Source organism: Eptatretus burgeri, chromosome 3, assembly GCF_056783735.1.
Source record: "Eptatretus burgeri isolate ZD-2024b chromosome 3, Ebu_testis_v1, whole genome shotgun sequence".
Lineage (NCBI taxonomy): Eukaryota > Metazoa > Chordata > Myxini > Myxiniformes > Myxinidae > Eptatretus > Eptatretus burgeri.
The window spans coordinates 32563071-32583285 of NC_140963.1; the positions used below are offsets into that span (position 1 = coordinate 32563071).

The 20215-nt window shown below is 43.9% G+C and overlaps 2 protein-coding genes across 3 annotated transcripts in view; one reads left to right on the top strand and one right to left on the bottom strand.

Annotated features, from left to right (window-relative positions):
- WDR12 (WD repeat domain 12) overlaps window positions 1-6964 on the bottom strand; it is a 37074-nt gene extending 30110 nt beyond the window's left edge. Inside the window, exons 1-2 of the mRNA XM_085872843.1 lie at window positions 6750-6964; window positions 4306-4400 (exon numbers count right to left, since the gene is read on the bottom strand). Coding sequence (XP_085728969.1) covers window positions 4306-4400; window positions 6750-6790 — 136 coding nt within the window. The 5' untranslated portion in view covers window positions 6791-6964. The remainder of the gene's footprint in view (window positions 1-4305; window positions 4401-6749) is intronic.
- Window positions 6965-7594: 630 nt separating this feature from the next.
- SMARCC2 (SWI/SNF related BAF chromatin remodeling complex subunit C2) overlaps window positions 7595-20215 on the top strand; it is a 46284-nt gene continuing 33663 nt past the window's right edge. For both annotated transcript variants that reach the window (XM_085872844.1, XM_085872845.1), the window contains exons 1-8: window positions 7595-7868; window positions 13146-13265; window positions 13512-13597; window positions 15595-15676; window positions 15862-15954; window positions 18374-18443; window positions 19184-19253; window positions 19477-19552. In XM_085872844.1, coding sequence (XP_085728970.1) covers window positions 7749-7868; window positions 13146-13265; window positions 13512-13597; window positions 15595-15676; window positions 15862-15954; window positions 18374-18443; window positions 19184-19253; window positions 19477-19552 — 717 coding nt within the window. In that variant the 5' untranslated portion in view covers window positions 7595-7748. The remainder of the gene's footprint in view (window positions 7869-13145; window positions 13266-13511; window positions 13598-15594; window positions 15677-15861; window positions 15955-18373; window positions 18444-19183; window positions 19254-19476; window positions 19553-20215) is intronic.

Below are 20215 nucleotides of genomic sequence, written 5' to 3' on the forward strand. Positions count from 1 at the left end.
TCAACAAAATCGAATCAATTTGTCGTCACACACCCAACCTGTCCACCAAATTTCGTCTAACTCCATCCCAAATTCTTTGAGATATCCTGCTCACAGACAGACAGGGGTGAAAAACATAACCTCCGTCCACCGTCAATGACACAGGGAACGAGAAGGGCACTCGGTGGAGCGCATGCCTCCACCACGTAATGCTTGATCCACGAGAACATATCGGGCCCATTACATTTTTGAAATATGCTATATATGATTTTGGCCATCTCAATAGTGAAGAATCACTTTAGAAATTAAATAATTCTCGTATCCAGATCCATTGAATCAATTTGTCATGGTCACACACCCAAACAGTCCACCAAGTTTCGTCCGAATCTGTGCACAACTTTTTGAGATATCGTGCTATATAATTAGTTTAGCCCTATTTCACAATGAAGAATCACTTTAAAAAGTATCAGATCTGAATCTTCACTAAAACTGAAATAAAACAATTCATCCTTGTCACACACCCAACATGTCCACCAAGTTTCATCCAAATCCATCCATCACCTTTTTGAGATATACGATATATCGTTTTTGGCCAGATCTCTCAATGGTGAAGATTCACTTTTAAAAAAATTCCAGTAGTCAGATCCAGATCCGGATCTTCGCCAAAATCTAATTAGTTCGTCCTTGTCGCACACCCAACCTGCACACAAAATTTCATCCGGATCCGTCCACAACTTTTTGAGATATCCTGCACACAGACAGACAGACAGTCAGACAGGCAGGGGTGAAAACATAACCTCCTTCACCTTCAGTGGCAGAGGAAATAAATAAATAAAAAGCAAACAAACAATGTAAACGACTTCACGACTTAAATTTGTGCCTCAAAGTGAAAGGTCTGAATCCGGATCCGACTACAGGAATTTTTAAAGTGATTCTTCACCATTGAGAGATAGGGCTAAAAACGATATATAGCACGATATCTCAAAAAGGTGATGGATGGATTCGGATCAAATTTGGTGGACAGGTTAGGTGTGTGACCATGACAAATTGATTCGATTTTGGTGAAGATCCGAATCTGGATCAGACTTGTCGAATTTTTTAAGTGATTCTTCACCATTGAGAGATCGGGCTCAAAAACGATATAGTACTGTATAGCACGATATTTCAAAAATGTAATGGGCCCGATATGTTCTCATGGATCAGGCAATATGTGGCGGAGGCATGCACTCTACCGAGTGCCCTTCTAGTTTTTGAATGAAATTGAAGTTTTAACAACACTTTTGGTGGGTCAACAGCATCAGTAGTGGCAGTTGTAGTAGTTGTAGTACATGACATCAACGATAAATTTTCTCAATCAAATGCTGAAAAAGATGTGCTTACTGATGTGGGGGTCATTCCGTGTCAAATCAGCCAAAAAAATGAAATTCTGCGGTGACCCCTCAGATTTTCTTGAAAAATATTCTCAAAGCTACCTTAACATATATGAGGAAGGTTTGCCAAGTTATAGCTCAAAATTCCAAGAAGTGTCTGATATATAGCCCTACAAACACCCTAGGGGTGTTTCAATTCTGGTAGTCATGAGGTGCAGATTTGTATCTGAAGCATTTTTGGAGGGCTCTAAATTCCAGTTTTACAAACAGAGTTCTGAAAATTCACACAAATGGTGTCTATTAGTGAGGCTTTCAAGAATCGACATTAAAAATGTTCTACTTAAAATACTTTTTAAGATAAGTACTCTCAAAAGTAGTGATTTGTAACATGCAGTCAAAAAACTTTGAGTTTTCAAATTGCTGCCAACAGTCAGTTTATTCATCATGAATAATTTTGTAGCCTGATTTACGTAATCTCGTGACTGGATCATTTACACAAGAAAACTGAAACCTTTTGGAGTAAAATCTTTGGTGCTATAAGTGTCTGAACTTTGCTCCAGACTCAACGACACTAAAATTTACCCCGGTTTTACCCCAAGTGTTCACCATGTTGACAGTTACACAGCTATTTTAAATTTTTGTCACTTAAAGACACATACTGTACATAGGCAAACTGTGGTGGAAAATTCAAGAGTTGTTTTCAATCCCTTCTATTTTTGAATGAAATTTTTTTTAAAATGCATCAATTTCTAATGATTCTGCAGTCCCAAAAGCTACTTGTTTAAAATAATTTTTTTACTAACAAACATATAGAAAAAAATAAAAAGATATTGTAAGGAAGTATGACTTACGTGGAATCTAACAATATATAAATCAGTTTAGTAAAGCTTAAAGAAGTGTACCAAAATCATTTCCAAATTTAGGCATGAAGCACAACTCTATCTTATTTTGGCTTTCACCTAATACACAGCCCTGTAGTAACTGCCAATGCTCATTGTTACATTTTATTATACCCTGGCAATTATAAAACTAATCACTGTTCACTTTGTACAATCGATCCAAGTACATTTGTCCAAACAATTTGATATGAAATTATGAAAAAAAAAGTTGAATCAGATATTGTATCTACATTTACAAATGGATGTAGACTTTCATACAATGTACACTAAGTATATAAACAATTAGATATGCATATGAATATTTATAATGGTGATTATTATGATCACATTATGTGTCTTGATTTGTAGTTGAGATTGGCGGCGGCCTTAAACTAAAATATCCTTTTAAAAAACATGTGAGCCAAATTAAAGTAACTACATACTTGTTCTGACCAAAAAAACACAACAATTTGATCATTGTGGTGCCAACTTATGAATGTTTGGCATGGCTTCCACTTCAAAAGCACACCAATTGCTTTTATTCTACATCTTTCATCGAACATATTTTTTTTAAAGAGTGGCCCTTTTTAAAAATCGTTATAAAATAGAAGGGATTGAGAACAACTCTTGAATTTTCTACCACAGTTTGCCTATGTACAGTATGTGTCTTTAAGTGACAAAAATTTAAAAGAGCTGTGTAACTGTCAACATGGTGAACACTTGGGGTAAAACCGGGGTAAATTTTAGTGTCGTTGAGTCTGGAGCAAAGTTCAGACACCGATAGCACCCAAGATTTTGCTCCAAAAGGTTTCAGTTTTCTTGTGTAAATGATCCAGTCACTAGATTACGTAAATCAGGCTACAAAATTCTTCATGATGAATAAACTGACTGTTGACAGCAATTTGAAAACTCAAAGTTTTTTGACTGCATGTTACAAATCACTACTTTTGAGAGTACTTATCTTAAAAAGTATTTTAAGTAGAACATTTTTGATGTCAGATTCTGAAAGCCTCACTCATAGACACCATTTGTGTGAATTTTCAGAACTCTGTTTGTAAAACTGGAATTTAGAGCCCTCCAAAAATGCTTCAGATACAAATCTGCACCTCATGACTACCAGAATTGAAACACCCCTAGGGTGTTTGTAGGGCCATATCTCGGACACTTCTTGGAATTTTGAGCTATAACTTGGCAAACATTCGTCATACATGTTAAGGTAGCTTTGCGAATTTTTTCAGAAAAATCTGAGGGGGTCACCACAACCCCCAGCTGAAATGACACGGAATGAGCCGTGGGGAAGAAAGTGAATTGACATTTCATTTGTGAGCTCTTCGGCAAAGCAAGAAAAAGGCAAATCAGAATCATAACTGGATAAACAGATGGCAGAATTAAATAAATTAGGAGTATGGGATGGAGCTGTTGACACGATTGGAGGGTGGAGGACAGGTCCAGTTCACCAACACACACAGCCTCTCATTCCATAAACAATCAGGTCACAGGAAAATGGGCCTAGTCGACAACATTTGTAAAAACCAACCAACGAATCAAGCTTTGCAAATTTTTGACCAACATTTATGTCACAGGTTTCTGTAGGGTGCATACGGTCTGCAAGTAACGCTCTTCTTGTTAAACTCACAAAAATCCAGGCTCACTGCTCACCTCCACACATTTGTTCCTCTTTTCTCTCTCTCACCTGTGGAAGCAACTTGCCCAGTTTTCTCGGTCACATTCTCCCCCCCCCCCCCCCCTCTCCCAGGGCTTCAAAGACAGCTGTTCACAACTACCGCAATCCCAACTAATCATCTCTTCTACCCCCAAATGGCCCCGTCCTCAAGCACTCCCTTTTCCCAGGTTATTGTCATTTTTCACTTCTACTCTACTACCGGTGTTTCCGCCTTTCCATTTTGTTCAGGCTCTTGCTCTTCCGCGAGCCTCAATCATGGTTACAAAACAAAAATAACAATTCAATCATAAAGTCTGCATTCTACATTTGTTGGTGTTGCAGCAAATGGGCTGAAATTTTTACATCGATTTCGCAATGATGATCTCCCCCCCCCAGCAAACCAAGCAATTCACACCTTGTTTCTCCTGTAAAAGTGTGTTGATAAGTATGCTGAGATCTGTTGTCTCTGCTTGGGCTGGAACTGAGAAAGGGACATTCTCAACTTCATACCTGTCAAAAACAACAACAAAAAAGGGACAATTGTTTCATCAATTCTCAACAATACTGGAAGGTATTGCTTCTCACAATCACCAAAATATCATGTTACCAAGCTTCAGCAAGTAGCCTCAGTTCACTGAACTTTTAAAATGTAAAATAAATTATACAGCACAGAATTATAATTTCAGACACAGACAACAATTTTTTTACATTTTTTTTTTTTTTAAGTTGGCTAAAATTGAGACAAAATAATATCTCAGCTACAAAGAAAATGAAGTCATTTGCAAGATCAGATCATGAATCGTGCTCATTCCAGAGCGTCGTTTCTGGAAAAAAAAAGCAGTTTCCATGGCTAGGATTACAATCCTGGACGGGTCGCCACTCCGACACACGAAGTCAGGGCAGGAAATTGGAATTTGGCTGGAGTGCCAATGGTAGCTCGCCGACTCTCCGTGAAGGGCACCGTGGGATCTTTAACGTCCACAAATTCCGGCACAGAGAACACGAGTTTAACGTCCATCCGAGGGATGCCACACACATTGATGGATCACCCTGCCTGCGAAACACCGCGATGACGGTCTATACGAGTAACTGGGGCGAGATTCAAACCTCGCCTACAGCTTAGAGGGGAGTGTGGTACCTCTCGGCCATCCTGCCTGCCCTTCAACGATGAGGGCAAAGCAATAAGCCTGTTGTTCAAGTCAGTAGACATCTGTCTGTCTCCGTCTCTCTCCCCTCACCCAGGCTCTCCTCTCGTCGAACTCCTTCACCAATTTTCCCGTGCTCCGAACCTTCCAATCTCCTCCAAGATGCGCACGTTCTTCCAATAACTCCCTAATGGTTAAAAGCCGGAATTGTAGGACTTCAGCACACCGCACCTCTTTTGTTCTTGTCTTCTCCCATTTGTGGAGCCGTCCCCGTGAAGCCGGTCAATCCTACTCTTCCCTTTTGAGCCGGTTTTATTATTTCGTACGCAGCCTGTGGCTGCTGGTTGCATCATTGCTGGGAGCACGACAGTGCGGCTGATGCAGTGCCTCCGTTTCCAGTATACCGGTATACTCATTGTGCCGACGTACGAGGGGTGACAGGCTGAGTCAACCCACCTGGTGTTATTTAACGGTTCAAACGAAGTCTCAAACTCAAGACCCTAAGACCTTAATTGAGGAAACCACAGTAACAATAACACAATAACTGTCTTACATGAGCCTCAACATGGCATACAAAAAAGAAAACTGTTAAAACAACATCAAGCTTCCTTTAGGATGATAAACGAAGGTTTTTCTTTCTTTCTCAGGGTCAGAGGGTCAGCTAACCATCAGAGGGAATGAAATCAGTTTTCACGAGCTGCTGCAACATCCTTTTTCTTCCCTGGCCGTCCCTCGTGCTTCCGGTCACGATTACCACCGCTGACAAACTGTTCAAAGATTTTCACCTTTCGAAAGGGGTTTTTAACCAAGCGGTACTTGAACAGGTAGTCGCAGCATCCTCTCTCTCCCTCTCTCTCTCCTTATTCTACTCCTCCTCCTATTCTTCCTTTTATGAAGGGGCGAGGACTGATGCCACCACACTTCTGCCCTGCCTTGATCACAATACTCCTCCACCTCCCTCCATCCTCAGTCAACTCTCCACTCTCCAACCTGACCGATATCCCTCCTCGCACACAACTCCCATCTCCACCACTTTAACTCGCACCTTGCTCCCTCAACCCATCCACCCTCTCTTCCCCCATTCACACTAAATGTCCAGCCCATCTCAGCAGGCATTTCATCAACCTCCCCATCAAGCTCATCTGCACACCAATCTCCCCGTCAAGCTCATCTGTACACCAACCTACCAGTCAAGCTCATCTGCACACCAACCTCCCCGTCAAGCTCATCTGCACACCAACCTCCCCGTCAAGCTCATCTGCACATCAACCTCCCCGTCAAGCTCATCTGCACACCAACCTCCCTGTCAAGCTCATCTGCACATCAACCTCCCCGTCAAGCTCATCTGCACACCAATCTCCCAGTCAAGCTCATCTGCACACCAACCTCCTCCCTCAGTTCATCCATCCTCCTGACCCACTTGTCCTCACGAACCTGCAGCCTCCCATTCATCTGAGTGTCACCATCTTCTCCAGGTCCACAAATCACAATGGTCTCTCTCTCACCCTCTGTTAACTCATTCACCAAACTCAAAAATTTGTCAATAGCCGACACGTAACCAAGTAAGCCTTCTTAGCCAAGCAAGGATAGCGGGGGGGGGGGGGGGATCTCAAGGTTCGATTCACTCAAACTAATAAACCTAATAAACCGACATACTGTACATACAGAACAACGGGAACACAAACACATTTTGATAAATGGTGAGTGACACGACCTCTTGTCTTTGGTGAAAAACTTCGTTTGAACGTGAGCCATGAGTGCAGCGAAATCGACGAACACCAATATCCACCTGGAACCACAATGTATACTTAACGTTCGAACCACAGACAACCTCGCACACCTCGCACACCACTCATCCCACTGTACACATGATAGCAACACATGCCACCCCACGTGCTCACCACAGCCGTTAACTTTTACATTTATCTGCTGCCTTCAGGGCAGAACACCACTCCTGGAAAAACCTCATGATGCCTCCAGGGCAAGCTTTGAAAATATAAAAGTGTTGATTGAAAAAAAAAACAACAACAACAAAAAAACCATGAAACCTCCATGCTAAAAGTCTCTGTATGGTTTTACGTCATATATCATACGATAATAATAATAATAATAATTAAAACTACTTTATCATCTCAAACAGAGTTTTATGAACTGAACTCAATTCAGCGTTGCGGATTATTTGAATTTGCTTGACGTTGTATTTTGCAAGCAGAACGCAAAGAACGATGTTAAATGCTATAACGCGGTGCCACGGAAAAACGTTGAAAAGATTTAACGAAGTAATCAACGTTCGTAATAGAAATATATCACATACGGGGGGATACCAGTCAAGCGTAAAATTTAATGTTCGTGTACACCTTAACATGACTGCAGCGAAGGTTGTTGCTTCGGGACTGGAGGGATGTTTTATTTTTTTAAAGATACAAAGGAAATAACGGAACTATAACAAAAAAAATTATTTGCTGAAGGATGTGATAAAGAGGGTCATTGAATGTATTGAGTGAATCAGAGGACCATCCAAAATATGCACCCTCACCTCCCAAACGACGGAGGATTTAAATAAACGATGTGTAAGATGTTCGCAAAGGGCAAAATGAATACATTTTATATTTTCAGTTCACAATGGCGCCGATGGATGTGGAATAATTTACAAACTGTCCGGTAGAGGGACTCTGCGGCTCGGTGGGAGTTTGTGTGAGAGAGGGTTGTGGTGATGAGTGTCATGGCTGCTCGGAAGAAGGATGGTGGGCCAAATGTCAAATTCTTTGAGGCTCCTGATACAGTGGCGCAGTTCGACGGAGTTCGAGGATGGCTCGGGAAAAACTACAAAAAGGTAGAGAACGTGGACGATGTGTGACCGGGCGGGCCGGACGTGCGGGTTTACTGGGCTTTTGTTCATTGTGTTGGGGCCTTCGGTGTTCACAGATGTACACTACGTGTGGATCAGGGTGATGGTCTCGTTTGGAGAACGACGTGTCGCTATTGGAGTGAGGGGGGCACCGACGTGTCGCTATTGGAGTGAGGGGGGCACCAACGTGTCGCTATTGGAATGAGGGGGGCACCGACGTGTCGCTATTGGAGTGAGGGGGGCACCGACGTGCCGCTATTGGCGTGAGGGGGGCACCGACGTGTCGCTATTGGCGTGAGGGGGGCACCGACGTGTCGCTATTGGAATGAGGGGGGCACCGACGTGTCGCTATTGGAGTGAGGGGGGCACCGACGTGTCGCTATTGGCGTGAGGGGGGCACCGACGTGTCGCTATTGGAATGAGGGGGGCACCGACGTGTCGCTATTGGAGTGAGGATGGGGGCGACGAGTTGGTATTGGAGTGAGGATGGGGGGCGAGATGTTGGTATTGGAGTGAGGATGGGGGTGTGAGGTGTTTGTATTGGAGTGAGGATGGGGGGGCGAGATGTTGGTATTGGAGTGAGGATGGGGGGCTAGGTGTTTGTATTGGAGTGAGGAGGGGGTGAGGTGTTTGTATTGGAGTGAGGATGGGGGCCGATGTGCCGGTAAGAGATTGAGGATGTGGGGGTGACTTGCCGGTGTTCGATTGAGGATGGGGGTGACGTGTTGGTATTGGAGTGAGGATGGGGGGGGTGATGTGCCGGTATTGGATTGAAGATGGGGGGCGATGTGCTGGTATTGGATTGAAGATGAGGGGGGCGATGTGCTGGTATTGGATTGAAGATGGGGGGGGGGTGATGTGCCGGTATTGGATTGAAGATGGGGGCGATGTGCTGGTATTGGATTGAGGATGTGGGGGGTGACTTGCCGGTGTTCGATTGAGGATGGGGGGTGACGTGTTGGTATTGGAGTGAGGATGGGGGGGCGATGTGCTGGTATTGGAGTGAGGATGGGGGGGGCGATGTGCTGGTATTGGAGTGAGGATGGGAGGGGGCGATGTGTTGGTATTGGAGTGAGGATGGGAGGGGGCGATGTGCTGGTATTGGAGTGAGGATGGGAGGGGGGCGATGTGCTGGTATTGGAGTGAGGATGGGGGTGTGTGGGATCATTTGTTTGTCCATTAAAATTGAGGAAGTCATGGCGCGGCATATCATCAGATCTGCTTGGGTTGAGCACATCCATAAGAATGGTGAACACGCTTGGAAGTGACAGCGGACCATCGATGATGTCAGTGAAGAGTCTGTTGTGTGACTGGTCTTCAAAATAACAGCCATCAACTGGGAACGGCACTTGGCAGGACAAAGTACCCACCTCTGCCAAGCTGAACAGTTTATATTTTGTATCCCGATGACGGGCCGGATCTGGAGCCAGACTTAAACCAAAATGGAATTTGCTTGTTCTCGTCACCGACCCAACTCATCCACCTCGTTTCATCCGAATCTGTCCAAAACCTTCTGAGATATCCTGCTCACAGACAGTAAAGCAGAAAGGGGTGAAAACAACCTCCGTGCACTTTTTGGTGGCAGAGGTAATGACATGCTCTGTGAAAGCACTAACCTTTGTGCGGTCAAGACTGGCATTGTGCTCTACTTCTGAGTCCTTCCAAAATATCTTTCAGTCCATCCTTCGAATGATCGGAGGCTCACATTGCTATCTTATTCTCAGAGAAGAATCCAGCAAGCTTCAGCTTGGTGTTTCTTTACCTTGGCACGGTTTTTCAGAACAATATGTTCTGCAGAGTTGCACATTTCAAGAAGGGAACCTTACTCATCTTGCCTTACCAATTGGAGCCTGTAAACATCCGGCGAACATGGAATCAACCTCCCATTTGTTATTCGTTATTAAAATGATTGAATCTCTCTGAGTCTGAGTCATCAGCTGTCATGATGATACCATAACAACTGTCATTTCAATGAATTAAACATTCGTATGTTCCAAGCAAGATCTTTCGCTGTCGTCCCACTTCTCCATCGCCGATACACAACGATCAGTCACACGACTCGCACTTCTTTGTCAATGGGAAGACGCTTGCATCTGTGTGGCTGCATATGCGTTCACGCAATCACAAGCTTCACGACACACGGAGACACGGACACACGGAGACACGGACACACGGAGACACGGACACACGGAGACACGGACACACGGACACACGGACACACGGAGACACGGACACACGGACACACGGACACACGGACACACGGAGACACGGACACACGGAGACACGGACACACGGAGACACGGAGACACGGACACACGGACACACGGAGACACGGAGACACAGACACACGGACACGCGGACACGCGGACACGCGGAGACACGGACACGCGGACGCGGACACGGACGCGGACATGGACGCGGACACGGACACGGACACGGACACGGACGCGGACGCGGACACGGACGCGGACACGGACGCGGACACGGACGCGGACACGGACGCGGACACGGACGCGGACACGGACGCGGACACGGACGCGGACACGGACGCGGACACGGACACGGACACGGACACGGACACGGAAGTTCATGCACGTTGCACCCTGCGCCATTAAAGGCCCGGTCACACCTTGACGTTTTAGCTAGCGAAGACAACGTATTAAAATGTTTGTAAAACGCTGGCTTACGTTGAACTTTTGATGTTTTTTTTAAAGATTCGGACGTATTCATAGCGACTTGGTCTTATGTATAACGCGTTTGTAACGGACACAGAACGTTTCGTTGTGTTATAGATAACTTATACCAATGAATGCTGAACCTGTTGTCGGCCTACACAACCGATGCCCAACGATAGTCTAACTTAGGCATAGCGCGTTGCACGCATTGCCGACGATGTAGTGACGTAGCCTATTAAAAGGCTGACGCACAACGATTCGAATCATAACTGCCGTAGAAATGGAAGTGTCAACATCGCGGTCACACCTTGGCGATCTTTCCAGCGTATGCCGACCTAAGAAAAATGTGTCTAAAACGTTGGGGGCACGTCAAATACGGTATGAGTAAGTTTGGTATACGTGAGTAGAACGCTAAAGTACGCTATCATACGTCGTAGTAAGTAGAGTGCGTCAAGAAATTTTAAACATGTTCAAAATTTTACGACGTACTTGGCGTATGACACACGTTCCGCATGCGATGGGGATAAGTTTTACACACGATATGTGGACGCTTACACACGTCCACAAAGGCTACTTACAAGCCACTCATAAGTCGAAACACGTCGCGGTAATGTCTTTTTTACATGAAACTTATTTCTAACTTATGTTAGACGTTCTTTGAACCAATTCTTTACGTAGTCCCAACAAACATCGACGTATGTAGACGTATTCCAATGACGTCTTCCGGTCGACAAAAAAGAAAAATGAATGTGTTTCTAGCTTACAACTGCCATATAAAGACGTGTTCCCAGCGGTTTTGGGAATTGGTATATAAAAATGGTGTTCATAAAAGGGGAACCCAACAGTGTTTTCGAGTTCCTTTTTGAGTCGATGTCCATGTCAGCAGTAACAGTATCAGTATCAGTATTAGTATTAGTAGTAGTTTGTTCATGTTGGCAGTAGTAGGTGAGTGTGAGGGGGAGGGTGTGGGTTATGATGGATCCTCCTTGCGTCCGCGTGTCCACGGGTAGGTTCATAGGCTGCCACTCAACGATTTAAATGGCTGCATCTCCACTATTGAAAGTAGACGCTTGCTCTCAACAATTGGATTTTTTTTACACTCAACGACTTTTATACGGTACCACTCAGCTAGTTTCATTGTTTACAATGAACGATTTAAATTGCTGTCACTCGCCTTTGTTTTTTGACGCTGGGGTTTGGAAATTTGAAGCGTTTCTTCTGAACGTGTTAAAACGCTCAAACTCGACTATTTTAAATAGACGCTGCCGATGGACAATTGGAATCATAGCCAAGCTAGACATCGAAGTGTGAACATCCTCGTCATGCCGAAGAAAAGTTTGAAGAATGCTGCAAATAAGTGTCCTGGCCGTGGCCGTGGACGCTGACGCAAGGACGATCCATTATACCGACGTCTTTCAGCCTATGAGTAACTTAAAAGTAACGTCTGTCGATGTGTGGCAACGATCGCGTAACGTGCCAACAACACGTTAATCATAGGTTAGAAATAAGTTTCGGGTACGCTAAACATTACCTCGGCGTGTCTCAACTTATGATTAACTTACAAGTAGCATGTGTTGACGTCTGTCAACGATCGCAGACCGTGCATACAACTTGTGGCCAGCGTAGCGGAACGTGTGAGTCATATGCCGGCATACGTCGTGAAATTTCAAGCATGAAAAAATTTGAGGACAACCAAAAAGTACAACGTTTAAAGCCAACGTACAACGACGTATGGCAGTGTTTTTCAGCGTGCTCTCAATGTTATCAAAACTTACCCATAATGTATTCAACGTGTGCCAGCGTTTTAGAAAAAAAATTCAAAAATCGGCATACGTTGGCTAAAACGTCAAGGTGTGACCGGGCCTTAAGGCTGAGCCTGCGTAGAAAAAGTTGCGTAGCTTGTCCAGACGGAGGTCGTAATCTGCACAGCAGAGTGAGAAAACTTGGAGACATGTAAACTGGGAACTGAAGGTCGAGTACTTTTTGGATTTGCCAGAATGATCTGCAAGAATTTGCCAGAAACCAGAATTTTCCCCATTTTTTTGCAATTATTGATTGCACATCTTACAAGCGTTGAAATTATCAAACGAGTACGATAATTATTGTATGTCTGCTTGGGACGGACGACGTGCCAATATTGGAAGGGGTGGGATTGCCGATATTTGAGTGGGATGATGTGCAGATATTGGAGTGGGGTGGGGGGGGTGAGATGATGTGTTGGTATTGTGGGGATGGTGGGGGAGAAGGTGCCGGTATTGGAGAGGGATGGATATCGTGTCAATGTTGAGGGGTCGGCGATGTGCAGATGTTGGGAGGGGGAGCAATATGTTGGAATTAGAGGTGAAATGCTAGTGCAGCTGAGGGTGACATATCGGTAGTTGGTGGGGGGAGAGAGAAAGGGGAGGGCTGTCTTAAACATTGGCCAAATTGACTTGAGTGCCTTTGAAAAGTGTTCCTTTTTAACTGCGTGCGTGCGTGCGTGCGTGCGTGCGTGCGCGCGCGCGTAAGATAATTGAAGATTATAATTCGCTCTGTAAAGCGGTCATAAGATCGTGCTTGTAATGTGTTTTCATTCATGACGTTTCAGTACATTCAAGCAGATCCCCCAACAAACAAATCCCTGGCGAGTCTGGTCATCCAGTTGCTGCAGTTCCAGGATGACGTACTGGGGAAACAAGTCAGCAACGCACCACTCACCCGTGTGCCGGTACGTGCATCGATGCGGGTACCTCGCTGCTCTTGCCTCCATTATGATGCTCGTCTCATTTAATTTGCTGACGCTTGCGTCGTCATTTCTCAGCCATTCACCCCTGTGCCGCTTTGGCACGAGTAAACGTGACCATACATTGCCAAGTTGTAAAGCTCGAGATGTTGATGTATATTTGAAATTTGTGGGCAGTTGCTGAAATAACCACGTTGCATTTCCTTGATCTCATCCGTCCTAATTCTCCAGATGAAATGCTTCATGGATTTTAAACCCGGCGGCTCCCTGTGTCATGTACTGGCTGCTGTTTACAAATTCAAAATCGACCAAGGCTGGTAAGGTAACTGCATGGGTGTTAACTGTGTTGGGAGATGAAATTGCATTGTCAGATGTTGGATAAGGCTGGCAGGATGGCAACGAGGTACGCACACTCGCCTCTAATCCGTCTAGCCTGGGTTTGAATCCCGACGCAGCTATAAACTGTCGTCACATTGTTCTCTGGCACAGGCCATGGTCCACAATGATGATGTTTCATAAATTATTGTCGGCATTTGTATCAGATAAACGTTGTTTTTATTCGATGAACAATTAGGTGTATTATGAAGGGGCCTTCTGCGCTGGAATCTAATCGTATTGCGATTCGAATGATCGTTAAAATTGTCGAAGCAAAATAGCAACAAAAGGCTGTCGCCTGAAATGTTGGCGTCTCCGAGCTTCCCATGGTGGTGAGCATACCTCGATCATCGGCTTCTTGATTTCATCCATTGCTTAATTCGTCCGTCGCCACAGATTACAGCCTATCCTTTAATGGCAAAACGATTTCTTCGTCATACAGTACATCGTTGCTTGGATGCACTTTCTCTTTGAATGTTGATTCACCGATTGTTGCAAGTCCCTTTTGTGGGGTTTTCCCCATCGTCTGCACCCTTCCCTCCCACTTTCTCCCCACAACCAATTGTCTATTTTTAAGCAGTGAAGCCGCTTCAATGTTTTGCTACGTCCTTGCATCTGACCGTCCGTCCATCAAAAATGACGATGAAGAACCTTTCTAACACAGTGTTTCATTCGAAAGGGTCATTATAATGGGTTTCGTCCGTTTCTAGGCTTTGCCTATTTCATATTAAAAATGCCAAAGCGAACCGCTACCTTTGGACACGGATGTGTTGTTTTTTGTTTGTTTTTTAATAATCGAATCTAGCATGGAGATGTTTAGGGAAACTTAGAGGTGCAATGCAAATGCAAGGTGTGGTGTAGTTTTCTTTCTTTCTTCATCCTAACAGTAGCATTCCATGACATCCCCTCAAGACACCCATGCTTGAATGCAGCATTGAAAAGATAATAGTCTTGCTTCCCCAAAACATTGTAACAGCCACATCTTTGTGAAATTACTTCCATGTTTGCCATTTTCTCGATACGCGGGTTCCAGAAGGTGGAACAAAGTATGCACCTCGGTTTTGGTCGGGCATCGTGATTCATGGACCAAGTTGTGAAGTTTTCTTGCTCCGAGAGCTCTTCTCAGGACCGTCACTGAACACCACACAGCCTCTAATTGTAGTCGCTTGTTTGTTCGTTCGTTTTTTTTTTCCCCCTGGACGTGAACTTTGAGATGATGAAACAAATTGCAATCGAATGTTGTGTTGCTTTAAGAAAAGACAATGTCGCAAGCGTTTAACACAATGAAAATTGACCTTTGGAATGGAAATTGTTGGTCATCCGAAATTGAACACTTCAATGCAGTTTTGCCAAATACGTAAATTTAAAAATTGACATAATCCTCCCCACAATGCTGTTTGCGCATGCGTAGAAACGGCGGCGTTCGGGGCACCTTCCAGTATATCGTGTGTGCGAGATGAGGATCGTTACCTAAAATGGCTCTCAAAGCTTCTACAAGAAGCCAAAAATACTTGGGAACGTACCTGAGCAAAAGGGCTGTGCCTCTGCACAATGAAAGACTTGCACAACTTTCTCAGCTCACCAAATGGGCACCTGCTTGCACTGCAAACTCCCAACCATGCGGATCGGTGCAAGGCCAATCTGCATCCAGGAACACAACAATTATGGTTAACCTTTTTGAAATTGCCACTTTCGTTTCAATGCTGAAAGTTATGTTGAAAAGACACTCACAGATTTTGCATCAGCAACGGCAGGCGAAAGGTGCCCGGATGAGCATAAACGGGTCACCGTAAACACGCGCATACGCACACAGTGCAGGCGTGAAAAGCCTCGTTAGCATTCGTACGCCATTACGAACGTCACCTATTATTGGTCGTCGAGATGCACCATTCCCAGCACCAAGTGAAGTTAATTAATCAGTTTATTCACTTTATTGCAGGAGGCGATTTGACTTCCAGAACCCATCGCGCATGGATCGAAACGTCGAGATGTTTATGACTATCGAGAAGCTTCTGGTGCAAGTACGTTGAGCTCTCGATGATGCGAATAATTGTAATCGAACGAATTGCTTGCTTTTGTAAAGTGTGCTCGATTCACTGCTTGCGTAAATGTCTTTTAATTCAAATTTTGTTTTTCACTTGTTTCCTGTTGTTGGTGACAAACTACTACGGAAACCGATTAATCGGGCTCAATACCTAACTTGCAGAACAATTGCTTGTCCAGACCCATAATCTACCTGCACACAGATATCGAGCACAAACTCGCCAGCAAACTTAAGGACATTGTAAAGCGACATCAGGTACGTTTGCACTCTCTGCTGCAGCTCAAATGGTGATAAAATAAACGATTTTGTGTGCAAGGAATTTGTGCAAAATTGTATCACGTTGAACTTGCTGCTTGATGTTGTCCTGTATATCTCGACGGGGTGAAAAGAATGCGCTGCCTGGATGACCGGGAGGTACGCTACGCGCAATCCCCCTCTGAGCTGTCTCGCCCTGATTTGAATCTAGTCCCAGCTACGAACTGTAATTCTAGTGTTTCTCAGGCAGGGCGAGGCATCAACATGTGCACCATACATTGGAGAGATGTTAAGCTGGGTGTCCCATCTGCTACCATTAGCTGCTGGACATTACAAAATCTCTTGTTGTAATTCATGAAGAGTGGTTTAGTTATTGCTGGCACCCTGGACAAATTACAAATGATTACCAAATGTCATTAGTCGGGCTTGGCCAGCCAGTTCGTGAAAGACTTGGGCCAAAAACAACAACAACAACAACAAAAAAAACATTCCCCAGCCGATCCTCTGGAAAGGTGGGAGAAATTGGAGCCATTAAAGAAGAGCAGTCCGAGAAGTTCTGATTTTTATTTCTCACTCCACTGTGTGGCCAAGTTGCTGCTCTTCGCGGCCAATTTGCCTTGCACTCGTATATCACGTTTGGAGTGTGCTTGGGCAGGCATCGAAGACATCGGTCATTGCAGCCTGCAGTGTTAGTTGAGAAACTCGTGATTCCATCCCGGTTACTTGATATTCCAGTGGTAGAGATTTTGCCACGGTGGTGCGAGGCTCTGGGTTCGAGTCCTGGGATTAAGTTAATTGGTTTGCGTTGATCCGCTCCAAATTTCTCCCTGTTTGTTTAATTTTATCGTGGCCGAGAACTCGTCCTTACGGACGGGTTAGTTCCCGCCACTTTTATGACGTCTGTGGTGTATTTTATTATGGTTCCTGGAGGGAAGCATTCAGTGTTTAGTCTTGGTGTCCGTGGTGTCCCGGTTTTTGAACAATAATTTTCCATTATTTAATTTTATTTTTTCAAATTTTTTTTTTCTTCAAATTTTCAATTATTTCATGTTCAATTATGACAAGAACCCAAGACCCTTAAAACTCCATAGCCCCCTTACAACCCCAAGACCATAAAGACCCTGAGGAACCAAAAGACCCTATAAACCCCACTACACCATTTCGAACCCTTAGACCTCTAAGACCCTTTAGATCCTCTTCGACTCTTTAAAATCCCCTTTGACGCCTTTCTACCTTTTAGACCTTTAGACCTTCACACCTTTCAGACCTTTAAATACCCTGTAGACCCCTTTAACCTTTAGACATTTTAAGACCCTTCAGACAATTCCATCCCTTTAGACCTTAAATTACACTCTTTAGACCCCTTCAACCCTTTAGACCCTATTTGACATTTTCAGACCTTTCCACCTTTCAACCCTCAGACCATTTGATCTTCACAACTTTTCAGACCTTTGACCTTTACACATTTACAACTAGACCATTCCAGCATTTAATTTCCAATCAACGACCTTTCATTTACTACATCCTTCCATTTATTTGCCACACAAAATACACCACACAAAACGAGGGTCTGCAATCTCTGATTGCTCTTTCTTGTTATGACTTGTAATGCAGGCTTCCACCATGCGGCGTGATACTATAACCGCGATACCATTGATGCTTCCACCATCACTGACCAAATACACTAATGGAGTATCAGGAGGAACCCAAACAGACAAAGATACACACTTACTTCATGAGAGAATTGGGGGGTCCTTTCCACATCCTGAACCCTGGGGACTATGAAGAATTTTTTTTTATGCCTCCACAGCTGAAGGTGCTGGAGGCATTATGTTATCGGGTTGTCCATCCGGCGTTGCGTCCTTGCATGCGTGTGGAGCGCATTATCATTCGTGGCTTGAGTCATTTATCATTTTTGAGTCCCAGGTTGAGTAAGAATTTTTTCACACGTGCCCAACGCAGGGATTTATTCCTGTTTGTTAAATTTTCCATGACATTTATCTCTAAAACACTGACACACACATTCAGGGTCTGCCTAGCAAGCACGTACGACGTTGGCTATTTTAAAGCTTGCGGTGTTAGTGTGAGACATTTCTGAGGATATCTCCCGAAGACTCAATATCTCAGTTGGCAGTCGCCGCATAAGTAATGAGGTTCTTGGGTTCAAATCCGAGGTTGAGTCAGAATTTTTTCAAACTATCCCCACGCAGTAATTTATTCCCGTTTGTTAAATGTATGTGTGTATATGTATGTATGTATATATATATATATATATATATAAAATAATATTGGATCTAAAGTGAACATCTTGGTTCTGATCAGACCCAGTAAATCTCAGTTTGTTTGAAATTTGCTTGATTTACCTTTAAGTTGACTAAGAAAGCTGAAATTCTGTGTTGTTAACTTGTTGGTTTTGCAGGGCTCGATAACTGAGGATAAGGCAGCTGCATCGCATGTTGTTTTCCCGATACCAGCTGTCATTGATGAGGGTAAGTGGAATGATTGTTTAATTGAGCAGTGTGCAAATGGATTGGGACAAAATTTGGTGGACAGGTTGTGTGTGTGTGTGTGTGTGTGTGTGTGTGTGTGTGTGTGTGTGTGTGTGTGTGTGTGTGTGTGTGTGTGTGTGTGTGTGTGTGTGTGTGTGTGTGTGTGTGTGTGTGTGTGTGTGTGTGTGTGTGTGTGTGTGTGTGTGTGTGACCAAAGACAAATTGATTCGATTTTGGTGAAGATCTGGATGTGGATCCAGATCTGAGAAATTTTTTAATGATTTTTCACCATTGAGTGAAAAAGTTATTAACGGATTTGGACAAACTGTGGTGGACAGGTTTTGGTGTGTGACAATGACAAATTTATTTAAGTTTGGTGAAGATCTGGTACCGAGAATTAAAGAGATCCGGATCCGAGAATCTTTAAATATTTCACCATTGAGTGATGGGGCCAAAAACGATAAAAGCATGATATTTACACAAATTGTGGCCAAGTTGTGACAAAACGAGGTGGATGAGTTGGTTCGGTGACAAGAACAAGCTGATTCAATTTTGGGTCAGATCCGGCCTATCAATGGGATAGAAAACGTAAACTGTTTCGCCTGGTGATGCTATGTGCTTTACCGAGTGTCCTTCTGTAGTTGGATAATGTATCATTAAGATCTCCAAAGCTTCCGATCCATGCACATTCATTGCCATTGCTGGTCTGTGATTGTTTGCCCTGTTCCTTTTCATTACAGAGGAATGGGTGCGCCCGGTCATGCGGAAAGATCGCCAGCTGCTGCTCCATTGGGGCTTTTATCCTGACAGGTATAAACATGATCCACCTCTCTGGTGTTCCCACTTTCACAGTTTCCCTGAAGCTGACAATGTCCCCAATCTCCTTTGCTTCATTGGATATTGGAAGTGTAGATTTTTTTTTTTAATGTTCTTCATTGTCTGACTTGAACTGTGGTTATGTTGACTCCAAAGACAAAAAATATGGTGCAATGAGGATCTTGTGCCAGAGTTTAGGAAGTGGTTCTGTTTGCAGTTATGACACATGGGTGCCATCAAGTGAGGTGGAAGCAGATGTGGAGGAGTTGCCATCACGAAGTGGGCACTGGAAAGTAGGAATAACTTTCAACAATACTCGTGCTTTCTACACGAGCTACTCTTCCTCTCCCCCACTCCCCCCTTTTCCCCTCGCTGCCCACCACTTCACCATATCTTATCCTTTTCACTCTCTCACATCCTACCATATGAGTAATCCACTCGTCACACTAATGATATGCAAGGGGTGTGAAATTGTCTTTGCTGCCCTTTCTCCTTTTTTTTTTTTTCTTTGTTCACATCCTGCTGTTGTTTTGTTTTTTCTTTGTTGTTTCATGCTCCCTTTAATTATTATCTTGCCAAAACGAAGTTTTTGCAAGATATGTTAGTCAGCTTGTAGGTTTATTTTTTATTTTTATTTTTCTGTGTGTCTGTAATCACATATAAAAAATTCTGCAGAGCACAGTTATCATCAGAAATTTTTGTAACTTCGCATATCAGAGGCCTATAGAGGTCCCTTTCAGTGCACAAAATTTTGAAGGTCAAAGGTCACTTTGTCGCAAATCAGGGAAGTCGACGAAACCCTTATTTTATGAGTAATTTTGATCGGATCGTCTTCAAACTTCATGGGAATACAGTTCATGGTCTGGCGCTCAGCTGATTAATTTTTCTGGCGATTGGCCTTGACCTTCATATGTTTTTTTCTTTTTTGTTTGTTTGTTTTTTTGGTCTGTAATCAC